At 44.6% G+C, this 15,121-nt stretch overlaps 1 protein-coding gene across 1 annotated transcript in view; it reads left to right on the forward strand.

Moving 5' to 3' along the window:
• The first annotated feature begins 3,702 nt into the window (after positions 1 to 3,702).
• fa9 (Coagulation factor IX) overlaps positions 3,703 to 15,121 on the forward strand; it is a 35,211-nt gene continuing 23,792 nt past the window's right edge. Inside the window, 2 exon segments of the mRNA NM_001173726.1 lie at positions 3,703 to 3,895; positions 4,516 to 4,682. Coding sequence (NP_001167197.1) covers positions 3,826 to 3,895; positions 4,516 to 4,682 — 237 coding nt within the window. The 5' untranslated portion in view covers positions 3,703 to 3,825.

A 15,121-nucleotide genomic window follows, 5' to 3' on the forward strand; every position in this document is an offset into this window, starting at 1 on the left:
GCAGCAGCACTGCCAGCGAAGCCTAGGCTCTCTCCTGTACGTCTGTGTGTGCCGCACCAGAGCCTCTACCCAAACTGACTGTGCCCAGCCGCGCTGAACAGCTTGAACGCAATGGGACCAACAACTCACTTACCTTAACCTCTGTACACTCAAATATGGATTTGAGTTTAGTCAACCAATCAGATTTAACACAGTGCCTTTCTTCACTCTCCACCTCGGCAGCGTCCAGGAGCAACCAACTGAACTGCAAACGGGAGGGGGAGGCCAAACCACTATTTTATATTTTTTATTTAACCTTTATTTAACGAGGCAAGTCAGTTGAGAACAAATTCTTATTTTCAATGACGGCCTAGGAACAGTGGGTTAACTGCCTTGTTCAGGGGCAAAACAACAAATGTTTACCTTGTCAGCTTGGGGAATCAATCTATCAACCTTTTGGTTACTGGACAAATGCTCTAACCAGGCTACCTGCCGCCCCTAATCTTTGCTGCCCTGTGTGAGGAGGGGAGGGGTGTTCAATGACGTCAGTTGAGAGAGGAAAGTCAGGAGAGATTGCACGGAATCCAGTCGGGCTGACTAGCCGGAACAAAGCCTGCCGACAGAAACTCAACTACCCAGAATGCCTTATCAACAAACCAGCGCCAGACTCCACCAATTAACGTTAGACCAATTTAACTTTTCTTAGGGCTAGACACCCAACTTCCGGTGAAACTGGAGGGCGTGCAATTCAAATAAATAATTATAAATATTATGGATTTTAAACATTTATGTACATATAAGTGTCTTATATCGGCTGAAAGCTTAAATTCTTGTTAATCTAACTGCCCTGTAGATTTACAGTAGCTATTACAGCGAAAACATGCCATGCGATTGTTTGAAGACGGCGCCCCACATCGAAATATTTTTCCACCGGCACAGGTTTCATACATTCACATATAACGATGAAATATTCACTTACTTTTTGAAAATCTTCCGCTGATTTGTCATCCAAAGGGTCCCTACTATAACATGTAGTGTCATTTTGTTAGATAAAATCCTTCTTTATATCCCAAAAAGTCAGTTTAGTTGGCGCCATCGATTTGAGTAATCCAATCGTTCAACTTGCAGAGAAAGGAATCCAAAAATCTACCCCTAAACTTTCTTTCAACAAGTCAAAATACATTTATATTTACTCCTGAGATACCCTAAAATGTAATCAAACTATAATATTTATTTCAGAAAGAAGTATGCTCAATAGGAAACCGATTTTAGTAGGTGCGTAATGTCTTCATGGCGCGCTCAAACACAAATTTCCGAGACTGTGTCCCTCTACTAAAAATGTATTTCTTATTCGTTTTTGAAGTTACAAGCCTGAAACCTTGAACATAGACTGCTGACACCCTGTGGAAGCCATAGGAATTGCATACAGGAAGCAAATTTTCAATATGACCGTTCTCTTGCATTTCTAAGAGGATGGTCTCTCAAAAAAATGAAAAAAAGTCTGGTTGGGTTTTCTTTGGATTTTCTCCTACCATATCTATTGTTATATTCTCCTACATTATTTTAACATTTCTACAAACTTCAAAGTGTTTTCTTTCCAATGGTACCAATTATATGCATATCCTGGCTTCAGGGCCTGCGCTACAGGCAGTTTACGTTGGGTGCATCATTCAGACAGGAAGTGGAGAAAAAAGGGGCCTAGCCCTAAACCGTTGATACATTTTAGAAGCTCGTTAGCCAAGTCAAGAAAGATGTAGAAACTAGCAAGGCTTCATCTCGAATGACACCCTATTCCTCATATAGTGCACTATTTTTGACTAGAGCTTCATAGGCCTCTGGTCAAGAGGTAATGCAGTGCATGGGGGATACTAGGTGTCTTTTGAGCTGCACAACGTATGGGGGCAGCTCAAAGACTATATTTCCATAGAAAAGACTGATGGAACAGTTTTTTGTATTGAAATATGCATCTATTTATTTCTGATATGCATTGTACCGGATATGTTGTCCCAGAGTTTGAATGTGTTTGAACCAGGATATTTCTGAAAATGACGCGGGATGCCAGGTACTGTAATATGCTCCCAAAACCAAAACAGAAAGACTGGAAGAGGTCTGAACTACAAGGATAAGCAGTGACAATCAACCAATCACTCTAATGAATCGAACCATGTGCATGTGTAATTTCTTTCTCTGTATGTCTCTCCTCATCCGTGTCCTTTTTATACAGATTACAATTTCAACTACCTAGGTTGAATGTGGGGCTGGTAAACTAGACGACCCTGCTTTGTCACCAGACGTCCTATGTTAGAGCGTGAAGGGCCCCCGATGGTCGTGTTCAGTAGCGCACACCGTAGTCAAACGTTTGGCAAGGAAAAACAAAGATCTGTGTTCTTATCAGAGATTCAGGTAGTCTCCCTGTTTCAAAATGTTTCCCACCTACTGAACAACACTTATGTATTGTAGGGTAAAGCCAAACTCAACTGTGCCCTACATAATCTACAAACTGTCACATATCGGGCAGGTCTCGGGGTCTGTGGAGCACGTCTCGGCACTCTTTGGTGTCAAGTAGAGTTACAATAGATCTATGTCACATTTTTCAAACAATGAACACTGCTTTAAGATTATTCTCCTCGGTGAATGTAGTTTCCCAGACCCAGATTAAGCCATCTTCTGGATTAGAAAGGCACACTTAATGGAGAATCTTCCTCAGAAGTGCTTTTTAGTTCAGGAGTAGACTCAATCTGGGTCCAAGAAACCGGACGATAATGCTTAGAGCCTCTAGTTTTTCCTGACCATGTTATATCCTGAAACTCAACTCGACCACTAGCCCCTACCCCCGTTGGCACTTGTGTAGATCTGAGAGGATTGGATAGGAAAATAAGCAATATGGTGGTAGCTCAGTTTTGCCCTCTGACGGACCAGGTGGAATTGTCACCAATTGCTCTTACCTATCCTCTTAGGTCTGCACAAGTGAATAAGAGGTAGGGACCAGGGGTTTATTTGGGATTCAGGGAATATCTAGGGTATAATAAGTAGGCCCAGTGTACTTCCTGGTCAAGTACCTGGGTCAGGAGAAACTCTTTGGCCTAGTCATGTTCTCTCCCGCTCAGTCTTGTGTGGATGTCAGAGTTGTGTTTTATGTTCTCATTATTATGGTCTGTATGGTCATATAATTTCCCTCCTCACAACCTTTGGGGTTGTCCCTTTTTTCTTTGCTTGTCCTGAATCGTGAACCCCTGGGAAGCGGTCTCTATCGTTCCAGTATTTATTGATAATTTATACGTTAGAAATAATACTGAATACTATACCTCTCTTTTCCATGTACATAAGCCCGACCCCCTGGGCTGTAATATGTCTGTCTTGTACAGTGAAATACCACCATCCTGTAATAAAAATTGTCTGTGTGAGTTGGGTCTTTGGATATGTTTATTTAGTCATTCCCTTCACGTGGATTGCATTCAAGATTTAAATTGTTTAAAAATGTTTAGTTCATAAATTGAAGGTGAAACATTGTGCTGAATATTCCCTGGCCACACTTTAGAACTATGGCAGATGAAAATGTGTTTCTCAATAAAACATTGTCTCATGATACTTTAGAATCAGACACATGAGTATGATGAGTAGTGTAAAACTGTTCCGTGACTTGAATGCTGCCCTGGCTAGTGCCAATGATTCACTGCGTCAATATTTAGAATCTAGTTAAAGATCAATTGCCGAGCTTGTGGGGAAAAGCCACCATTTTAGCAGACACCCACAGAAAACGGTAGGTTCTCTCTCATAACTAAATCTAGATTAGTGAACCAAGCTGATCCCAGTTCAATCCCTTCAACTTCTACCTGGACCGGAGGGATGTCACAGTCTGACGGTTGGCTCCTCACAGTACTTCTGGTCTCAGTCGGTTCCCTGTTTGAATCAAAAGGTAACACCTCACCTTGTAGTCAGTGGAAAGTGCCCATTTATTGTACTGTATTTGCAATCTGTAATTAAACCACCTACCTCAATTCCAGGTTACTAGATACTTGATGAGATATTTACTTTTGTGATGGGTGTCGTACATGGTTGATGTTCTCACTCCAGTAACTTAAAATGGAACTCAGTTCAGTGATATGATTAAGCTACACAACTAAAACCAGCAAATCTCTGCTCAAGGCTCTTGTCAATGGGTTACAGACATCAGTATTGTATATGAATGCCACTTAGACACTTTTTTGTCTACACAACTAAAACCAGCAAGACTATGCAATGGTCAATAGACATCAGTATTGTATATGAATGCAACTTAGACACTTCTTTCTTCAATGGGCCTACATTTGTTTTGGAATTGAACCCACAACCCTGCCATTGCCAGCATCATGCTCTTACCAACTGAGCCACACAGGGCTGCGGTGTTGTTCCCACTCTGGGGTGAAATTTCCCCTAGGTACAGATCAAGGATCAGCTTCCCCTTCCTCAATCCTAACCTTAACCAGAATTGTGTAAAATGCTAAACTGACACAAAATCAACATTTAGGGGCAACTTCACCCTACTCTGTTGTACAGTGTTTCTGGAGCAGAGGCATGCAGTGCAGCTTCTCCGAGGGCCCCGGTGGCCCAGGGCCAACTTCTTCCTTGAGGAGATGATGCCCGGCAACCTGGAGCGGGAGTGCTATGAGGAGACCTGTTCCCAGGAGGAGGCTGCTGAGATCTTCCAGACCAAGGAGAAGACGGTACTAGAACAGCTCCATCACATGAAAGCTCTGGTGCAGGGAATTCGCACTAGCCCCCTGGACCAGAGCTTATGAACACTCTGTTCAAACTTTGCAGTTTGCACTAACGTGTCCTATGTCAGGATTTTGACCACATTCTGATTGTGCCCTCATCTGGCCACAGTGCGGACACAGTGGACCAATAAGAGATACATTTTAATACCATGTATAGACTTACTGAGCCTTGATTAGATAGTGATTGGATCATCTTGACTGGAAGACAAACTTAAGGTTACTTGCGTGACTCCGGTTCTCTGATATTATGAGTGCCACATCTCACTAGTGGAATTAACCAGAATCTCCTAAGTATCTCGAAGAACCAACCATATATGTCTGTCGGTGCACCACCCTTCATACTGAAGAGCCACCCGCCTGCCCTCTGATCATTCTCGAGCGTACAGAACTTCCTCAGATTCTTTCAGGTAGGAAAATGTGGTGAGCTGTCTCACTCATAATATCAAAGAACCGGAGTTACGTAAGTAGCCTTTAGTTCTCTTTCAATTATACGTTTCGACATCTCACTATTGGGATATGGCTAGCTCCCGTTATCGCACACGTTCTCCGAAGCCAGATAGTCTCAACATCAACCCTCAGAGGCCCCGACACTAAGGACAATATGCACCAAAGAACGCCTTCTTTAATAAAAAAGAGAATATTTTATACATTTTCATTTAAAAAAAGGCTTCCCCACCTCCAAAACAAGTCGATTTAATTCCAATCCTCCCAGCTCCTTATCAAAAACATCCAAATCAAAAAGGCTTCTTCATGGTTGTTAGGGGGAGGCGAAAATAGAATAAGAACAGGGTCCTGGACCATGCATATTTACAACATTTCAGTAAGGGGCCAACCATGGCCTGAAAAGAAACACAACTTTAAAAAAAAGGCCAATAAAATACATTATTAAAATGATAAATTCAAGCATTGCATTTCATGGTCTGGAATGTATTTTCAGTAACAGCAAGATAGTCTGATAGTGACACCTCATCGCAAATCTCCTGCAAGGACATGCCTTTGAGCATTGCCCAAGAGGTAGCCATAGCTCTGGTGGAGTGAGCCTTTAGGGCCTCTGGAGGCTGTAACCCCTTGCTTTTATAGGCCAATATAATAGCTTCCACAATATGTGATAACCTTTGACGAGAGAGGGGCCTCCTCTTGCAGGACACAGAGTTGCTTGCGCAAAGCTCTCGTCCTATCCAAGTATATGTGCAGCGTGCGTACTGGACACAAACGCTGCAGCCGCTCCTTTTCCATAGAAAGGAAAACTGTCTTGTGGAAATCCACAAGCTTCAAGGCAAGACAATTGTAATTGCCACTAACCTTGGGCATAAAGGCGGAGTTGGGCAACAAGGTGACCTTGGAAAAGCCCTGGGAAAACTGCAGGCGCGAATGGTGAACTGACAGTGCATGTAGCTCACTTAATGCGGTTTTAAAGGAAAGCTATTTAATCTCAGCACATTCCAACGGCTGAAAAGCCTGCTGTGAAATAGCCTCAAGCACAATAGACAAATCCCATGATGAGGCTAAATCCTTGAGAACTGGACATAAGCGATGTGCCACCTTCATGAAATGAAATAACGGTTTGTTTTCCCACCGTGTTCTTGACAAAGCCTATATGACAGGCCAAGATGGCGGCTAGATAGACCTTAGACAGTGAATAAAGCCTTCCCTCTGTCCCAAAGGTCCTGCAAGAAGTATAAAGCCTCAGATACAGAGCATTGGTAAGGAATTATCTGTTTTTGGTCACACCACTTCTAAAATACGCACCATTTATTTCCATACAGTGAGCTTGTAGAAGGGGCCCTAGCACTCTGGATTGTATCAATGACTACAAGAGGCAAGCCAGTTGCATCCAGATTTAACCTCTCACGGGTCAGGTCTAGATGGCCATGATTTCCGGGTGAGGGTGGAAAATCTTTCTGTTTGCTTGGGTCAGCAGATTCCTGCGTAACGGTAGTTGACAAAGCTTGTTGTATAGCAGGGGAGTGATCAGAGCTTGCATTGCCATCGACAGGCTATCAAGATAAGGGATAAGCCCTTTTCCTCACTCTGGCCAGAATGGGGAGTGAGGTTGAGGGGAGGAAAAGTGTAAAGCAACACCCTTGGCCAAGGTTGTGCCAGCTCGTCCCCACTCCCAGTGGTGCGTCTCCTGCTTGCTTGAAAAGCATCGGCAGAATGTGTTTTCTTGCAAAGAGATCAACGGACGCTTGACTGTATCTCTCCCAGATCTGTTTCACCACTTGGGGAAGGAGTCTCCAGTCCCTTAGATTGGGATTCCCTCTGGAAAATGAGTCCACTCCTATGTTCAGTACTCCAGGGACATATGGGCATTAGGTGTGCTCTGCTCCACAGAATAATCCAGGAGGATAGTCTGTGTAAGCGCAGGGAGCGAGTTCTACCCTGACAGTCGTATTGTCCGTTCTGATCAAGACGTGACAATTCCGATTGGTTGGGTAGAAAATGTATGTGAGCAATGTGGAGTTGTAGGGTATGTTTATTGCATTTCCCTTGTGAACTGCTCCCAAGCCTGTGAGTGACGCATCTGTCGTCACCACTTTCCTTGTTGCCACTACCCCTAGGGGAATGCCATGAACTAAGATCGAGGGGCTCTTCAAATGATCGAGAGGCAAAAAACATGCGGAGGTCACATCTATCTGCCGATTGAGGTGACGCCATGCACACAGGCGTTGGGCAAACGCCCAGCACTGGAAGTCTCTCAACCTTAGTAGGCAAAGTGGTTCTACCCATCCTGAACATGACCGAGCACCCCCTGCGGAACAGGGAGAGGCACTGTCAGAAAGACGCAATGCCGTCTTCCTAGTGTTGCCTGATCAGAGAGAGAATCCTTACGCCTATGTATTCTATTCTCTGTGTTGGCACCGAACAGCTCTTTTTCAGTTGTGTCTCATACCGTTTCCTCACAGGACAGGGAGCAAAGCAGGTAATCATCTATGTAGGCGTAGATTCTTAGCCCCTTGTTTCTTAGGGGTGAGAGAGCTGCCTCTACACACCTGCTGAACGTTCGGGGAGTTAATGCTAGCCTGAATGGGATAGCGAGGTATTTGTAGGCTGTGCCCTGAAAAGCAAACTTCAGAAACCTGTGTGCTGGCAGGATGCTTAAGTAAAGGTGAAATAAAATAAAGTGAAAATGAGCGTCCATCAGGCTGGACAGGTTGAGCCACATGGCTCTCTCCCCAACCACTGCACGGCTCATGGCAAGGCTCAGCTGCCTGTTTGCCGACGTCAATGAGCAAATATCTCATCTGCCATTGATGCCCTGCTAAGGGCGGAAGAGGGCCGAGTGGCTTGCGCCTCCTCGTCCTCTTCCTCCTCCGTTGCCTGGAGGAGGTCAGTCATACCCTCTCCATCGTCCTCTTCGAAAACGAGGTCCCCTTCCCCCTCCTCTGGAGCCAAGCCCTGGAAAATTGGGTGAAGGTCCTCGGGGTAGCCATCCAAGATGTCAGCCCATGAGGGCTGGGTCTGCAAAGCAGTCTCACTTTACTTTTTTTTTTCTCCCACTCGATTTAAGAGTAGGAGATGAACTACGTTGGACAACTCTGCACACTCTTTGGTGGAGTGTGTTAGCAGAAAAACTTTGCAATGGATGCATGACCGGTGGTCGTTGAATGCTGCTTCTGCGTGTTCAACACCCTGCCCAAATGGTCGCCCCACATAGGCATGGATGTGCCGGTGCTGGGGCAGGGGCCGGGGCCTTGCTTGGTACCCTCTGAGCCAAGCTAGCAGGTTCCATGGCTCCAGAAAACAGCTAATCTGAGAACAAAGTGAAACGTAACCAGCGTTCGCCACTTGGGCTTAGTAGCCTAGCTAGTTAGCACAGTGCTAGCCAGAGAAGCTAACCCTTTAACAATGTGAACATAGTTAGCATTCACCATGTGGGCTAGTAGCCTAGCTAATTAGGACAATGCTGGTCTTACGACGAACAAAAGCGTGGCTCTTGACCAATAAACAGTGACGCTAGGATAGTCGGCCTAGTCAATGGCGTTAGTGGGTTGAGCTAAACGAGAGAGTGAACTAGTCATTCTACCCTTCCAGGTAGAAAAACCAGTTGGTAGGATAGCTAGACTTGCGGTGAAGCAAATTGTTACCCAAAGCTAAAACTTTTCCTTTCGGTAAAGACACCCAACACAAAAGATGAGAGCTGATAAATCCTGCGCTCGGCGCCGTAACCTTGACGGCGCACCTTTGAACAGTTAGAGGAAAACAGATCAAATCGTGCTGAGATGAGCTAAGTAGAACTCTTCTATGAAGAGGAGAGGCGAAAATGATCAGAGGGCAGGTGGGTGGCTCTTTAGTATGAGGGGAAGGACTCCCTCATTCACCACTCGACCTGTATGATTGGTTATTCAAGCTACTTAGGAGATTCTGGTGAATTCCACTAGTCAAACAGAATAATTGAAAGAGAACCACATTAGTGATGTGCGGGTCAGCTGCCCAACTCTAAAGTGAAAATTTGAGTCCCGCACCTGACCCTTTACACGCAAATAGGCAGATTGAAGATGCGCTGTACAGACACGGACGGCATAACACATTTTTGACAGGGGTTGCAGGATATTATTTTTTAAAGCCTAATTTAGATATGTTTCTGCTTATAATTTCCGACATTTGATAGGCTATTTGTTAGTCAACTTGTCTATAATTAGATACATGTAGTTTCTCTTCCATCATTACTGCCCTAGAACACTAAATAAACCCTTGCTCACCAGAATACATTTATGAATTCTTCAATCTAGTTTACATCGCAATTTTTTTTTTTTATTGAAAGATTTTCTGTGCGAAATTTCCAGTTTGACCGGTTTTAAGGAAATGTAAAACTGTGAAATGACCCAACATGTTTGATAACATTTCAGTTCGGCTTGGATGCATATTTTACGTGGTTTAAATACTATCAGTTTGTATGATGCTGATAAAGATAGCACTGTTACAGACGGGCCCTAGCCACATATTCATTCTCTCAAGATGCTGAAATAAATCATTAATATTTCCCCACTCCTATTCCGGAGTCAAAATGTACATTTGGTGTATAACTTTACTGCAATAAATGCTTATAATTCTGCAGCAGTTAATATTACATTAGGCTATGTGAAAGGTTAAAGATCTACATTCAGTGTCCAGATTTCAGTTAGGCTACTCTTCCCTTGACATGCCATATTTTAAGTCCCCGTCTTGACTCTTGAATTTGTATAGCGCCTCGAAATCATCATGCATATCATAGTCGGCACTGCTATCATCTTCTTTAACCACTTCACAAAATCTTTCCCAAACAGTGTTCTGGCCCTCTCTTTTCTTTATTTTCAACTATCCATTTCGCAGCTTTTCTGTTATTGAATTCAACTCAGACATTGTCCTTTTTGCGTCAGTGGATCGCCGTTAACTTTTTCTGCCCATGTTCTCAAAAGCATTTGGCGATTGGCGTGTATTTTGCGCATGTACATTTAGGCCCAAAAGCTTACATAGGGTTTTCACCAGCAACAAATTTAGCGCAGAGTCGTGTTGGTGGAAACAAAAACTGCCCTAAGAACAGTCTGCTACTCCACATCGCTGATTGGTCAGTTCACAGCGCTGGTAAACCGTTGTTTCTGATTGGCTAGCTTTAGTTCAAGTTTCAAGTTTTAATGTCACATGCACAAGTACCCAACAAACTCAAAACCCAACAATGAAATAATCAATAATAATGTATTACAATATATATATATATATATATATATATATATATATATATATATATATATATATATATTTTAGAATAGAAAATATGAAATACACAAAGTAAGTAAGTAAGCATACTAAGTACAGGAAATATTTTAAAAGTCAGATCCAATACCATATGTACATGTGCAGGGATACTGGAGTGATGGAGGTAGATATGTATAGAGGTAAGGGGACTAGGTAACAGGATATAAGAAACAGAGTAGCAGCAGCTTGTATGTGAGTGGGTGTGCCGGTGTGTAGTATAAAAGTATGTGCGTATTATGTGTGTGAGCGAATTATGGAGTGAGTGTTTGTGTGTGTTGCAGTGACAGTGTGTGTGAGTGAGTGTTTAGGGCCCTGTGAGTGTGCATAGAGAGTGCAAAGATTGAAATAAAAGGTCAATAAAGATACAAGTTAAACTCAGATAATCCGTGTAGCTATTTTGTTAGCTATTTATCAGTCGTATTGCTGTGGGATAGAAGCTGTTCAAGAGCCTGTTGTTGTCAGACTTGATGCATCGGTACCTCTTGCTGTACGGCAGCAGAGAAAATTGTCTATGGCTTGGGTGGTTGGAGTCTGACGATTTTCTGGGCCTTCTTTTCACAATGCCTGATATAGAGGTCCTGGATCGCAGGGCACTCGGCCCCAGTGATGTACTGGACAGTCCGCACAACCCTCTGTGGCACCATGCGATCAAGGGCGGTGCTATTGCCATACCAAGCAGTGATGCAGCCAGTCAATATGCTCTGAATGGTACAGCTGTAGAACGTTCTCAGGATTTGACGACCCATGACAAACTTTTTCAACCTCCTGAGGGGGAAGAAGCACTTACAACGAGGAACTTGAAGCTGTCTACTTGCTCCGCTGCCACCCCGTCAATGTGGATGGGAGCGTGTTTGCACCCCCGTTTCCTGTAGTCCATGATCAGCTCCTTGGACTTGCTGACATTGAGGGAGAAGTTGTTGCTCCGGCACCACACTGGAAGTCACCGACCTCTTCCCCGTAGGCTGACTCATCGTTGCCGGTGATCAGGCCTACCACCGTCGTGTCATCAGCAAACTTGATAATGGTGGCCACACACTCGTGATGAACAGGGAGTACAGGAGGGGGCTAAGCACAAACCCCTGAAGGGCCCCTGTGTTAAGGGTCAGCGTGGCAGAGGTGATGTTGCCTACCCTCACCACCTGGAGTCGGCCCGTCAGGAAGTCCAGGATTCAGTTGCAGAGGGTGATGTTCAGACCCAGAGTCCTAAGCTTGGTGACGAGCTTAGAGAGGACGATGGCGTTGAACGCTGAGCTGATCTGTAGTCAATGAACAGAATTCTCACATAGGTATTCCTCTTATCTAGGGGGGTGAGGGCATTATGGAGCGCAATTGAGATTGTGTCGTCTATGGATCTGTTGGGCCGGTATGTAAATTGGAGTGGGTTTAGGGTGGCTGCGATGGAGGAGTTAATGTGTGCCATAACCAGCCTTTCAAAGCACTTCATGATTACAGAAGTGAGTGCTACAAGGCTGTAGTCATTGTGGCATGAAGCCTTAGAGTTCTTAGAAACAGAAATGAATCTGGTCATCTTAAAACATGTGGGGATTACAGACTGGGACAAGGAGAGGTTAAAGATGACTGTGAATATGCCTGCCAGCTGTTCTGAGAAGACGCCCTGGAATACCGTTGGGATCCTTGGCTAGCTTCACGAGCAAGTTGCGCCTGAAGGGAATCCCGCTGGTGGTGCGAAATGGCTCTAGATGTTCAAACGTTCATAGATAACCAGCAGGATCAAATAATAATCACAGTGATTGTAGAGGGTGCAACAGGTCAGTACCTCAGGAGTAAATGTCAGCTGGCTTTTCATAGCCGAGCATTCAGAGGTCAAGACAGCAAGTGTGGTAGAGAGAGAGAGAGAGAGAGAGAGAGAGAGAGAGAGAGAGAGAGAGAGAGAGAGAGTCAAAAACAGCTGGTCTGGGACAAGGTAGCACATCCCGTGAACAGGTCAGGGTTCCCTAGCCACAGACAGAAAAGTTGAAACTGGACCAACAGCACAACCAGGTGGACTGGGGACAGCCAGGAGTCATCAGGCCAGGTAGTCCTGAGGCATGATCCTAGGGCTGGGAGAGAGAGAGAATTAGAGGGAGCATACTTAAATTCACACATGACACCAGATAAGACAGGAGAATTACACCAGATATAACAGACTGACCCAAGCCCCCCTGCACATAGACTATTGCAGCATAGATACTGGAGACTGAGACAGGGGTGGATCGGGGGACACTGTGGCCCCTTCCGATGATACCATCGGACAGGGCCAACCAAGCAGGATATAACCCCACCCACTTTGCCAAAGCACAGCCCCCACACCACTAGAGGAATATCAATAGACCACCAACTTAGAACCCTGAGACAAGGCTGAGTATAGGCAATGAAGATCTCCATCGCACAAGCCCGAGAGGGCGCAAAACCAGACAGGGAGATCACATCTGTGTCTCAACCCACTCAAGTGACGCACCCCTCCTAGGGACGGCATTGATGAGCACTAGTAAGCCAGTGACCCTGGGCCAGACTACACTCAATCATAGGACCTACTGAAGAGATGAGTCTTCAGTAAAGACTTAAAGATTGAGACTGCGTCTTTCACATGGCTAGGCAGATCATTCCATAAAAATTGAGCTTTATAGGAGAAGGCCCTGCCTCCAGCGGTTTGCTTACAAATTCTAGGGACAATAAGGATGCCTGCGTCTTGCAATAAGGATGCCTGCATCTTGTGACTGCAGCGTACATGTAGGTATGTACTGCAGGACCAAATCGGAGAGATAGGTAGGAGCAAGTCCATGTACTGCTTTGCAGGTTAGCAATAAAACCTTGAAATTAGCCCTAGCCTTAACAGGAAGCCAATGTAGAGAGGCTAGCACTGGAGTAATATGATCAAATGTTTTGGTTCTAGTCAGGATTCTAGCAGCCGTGTTTAGCACTAACTGAAATGTATTTAGTTCTTTATCCTGATAGCCGGAGAGTAGAGCATTGCAGTAGTCTAACCCAGAAGTGACAAAAGCATGGATTAGCTTTTCTTTATAATTTTTGGACAAAATGTTTTAGATTTTTGCAATGGAAAAAAGTTATCCTTGAAACAGTCTTGATATGTTAGTCAAAAGAGCGATCAGGGTCCACAGTAATGCAAAGGTCCTTCACAGTTTTATTTGAGACAACTGAACAACCATCAAGATTAATTGTCAGATCCAACAGCAGATCTATTTTTTCTTGTTACCTAGACCTCTCATCTCTGTTTTGTCCGAGTTTAAAAGTTTTTAAAAAATTCCGCCATCTGCTTCCTTATGTCTGAAACACAGGCTTCCAGGGTTGGTCAATTTTGGGGCTTCACCATGTTTCATGGAAATGTACAGCTGTGTGTCATCCACATAGCAGTGAAAGTTGACATTGTGTTTCCGAATGACATCACCAAGAGGTAGAATATATAGTGAAAACAATAGTGGTCCTAAAACGGAACCTTGAGGAACACCGAAACATACAATTGATATGTCAGAGGACAAACCATCCACAGAGACAAACTGATATCTTTCCGACAGATATCTAAACTAGGTAAGAACTTGTCCGTGTAGACCAATTAGGCTTTCTAATCTCTCTAAAAGAATGTGGTGGCCTCCCGGATAGGCAGTGGTCTAAGGCACTGCATCGCAGTGCTAACTGTGCCACCAGAGATTCTGGGTGCGAGCCATGGGGCGGCGCACAATTGGCGCAGTGTCGTCCGGGTTAGGGAGGGTTTGGCCGGCAGGGATATCCTTGTCTCATCGCGCACTAGCGACTCTTGTGGCGGGCCGGGCACAGTGCACGCTGACTAGGTCGCTAGGTGTACGGTGTTTCCTCCGACACATTGGTGTGGCTGGCTTCCGGGTTGGATGTGCATTGTGTCAAGAAGCAGTGCGGCTTGGTTGGGTTGTGTTTCGGAGGACGCATGGCTCTTGACCTTCGCCTCTCCTGAGTCCGTACGAGAGTTGCAGCGATGAGACAAGACAGTAACTACTACCAATTGGATACTACGAAATTGGGGAGAAAAACGGGGTAAAAATAAAATAAAAAAGAATATGGTGATCGATGTTGTCAAAAGCAGCACTAAGGTCAAGGAGCATGAGGACAGATGCAGAGCCTTAGTCTGACACCATTGACAGGTAATTTGCCACCTTCACGTGTGCAGTCTCAGTGCTATGATGGGGTCTAAAACCAGACAGAAGCATTTCGTATACATTATTTGTCTTCAGAAAATTGGCAGACTCCAGGCACCCTAGTCATAGACTATTCTCCATGGCAAGCGGTACCGGAGCGCCAAGTCTAGGTCCAAGAGGCTTCTACCCCCAAGCCATAAGACTCCTGAACAGCTAATCAAATGGCTACCCAGACTATTTGCATTGCCCCCCCCCCCCCCCCCCCCCATGCTGCTGCTACTTTCTGTTATTATCTATGCATAGTCACTTTAATAACTCTACCTACATGTACATATTACCTCAATTAACTCGACACCAGTGCGCCCGCACATTGACTCTGTACCGGTACCCCCTGTATTGTTATTTACTGCTGCTCTTTAATTATTTGTTATTCTTATCTCTTACATTTTTTTAGGTATTTTCTTAAAACTGCATTGTTGGTTAAGGGCTTGTAAATAAGCATTTCACTCTATAAGGTCTACC

This window comes from Salmo salar, chromosome 20 (genome assembly GCF_965601325.2).
Source record: "Salmo salar chromosome 20, fSalSal1, whole genome shotgun sequence".
NCBI lineage: Eukaryota > Metazoa > Chordata > Actinopteri > Salmoniformes > Salmonidae > Salmo > Salmo salar.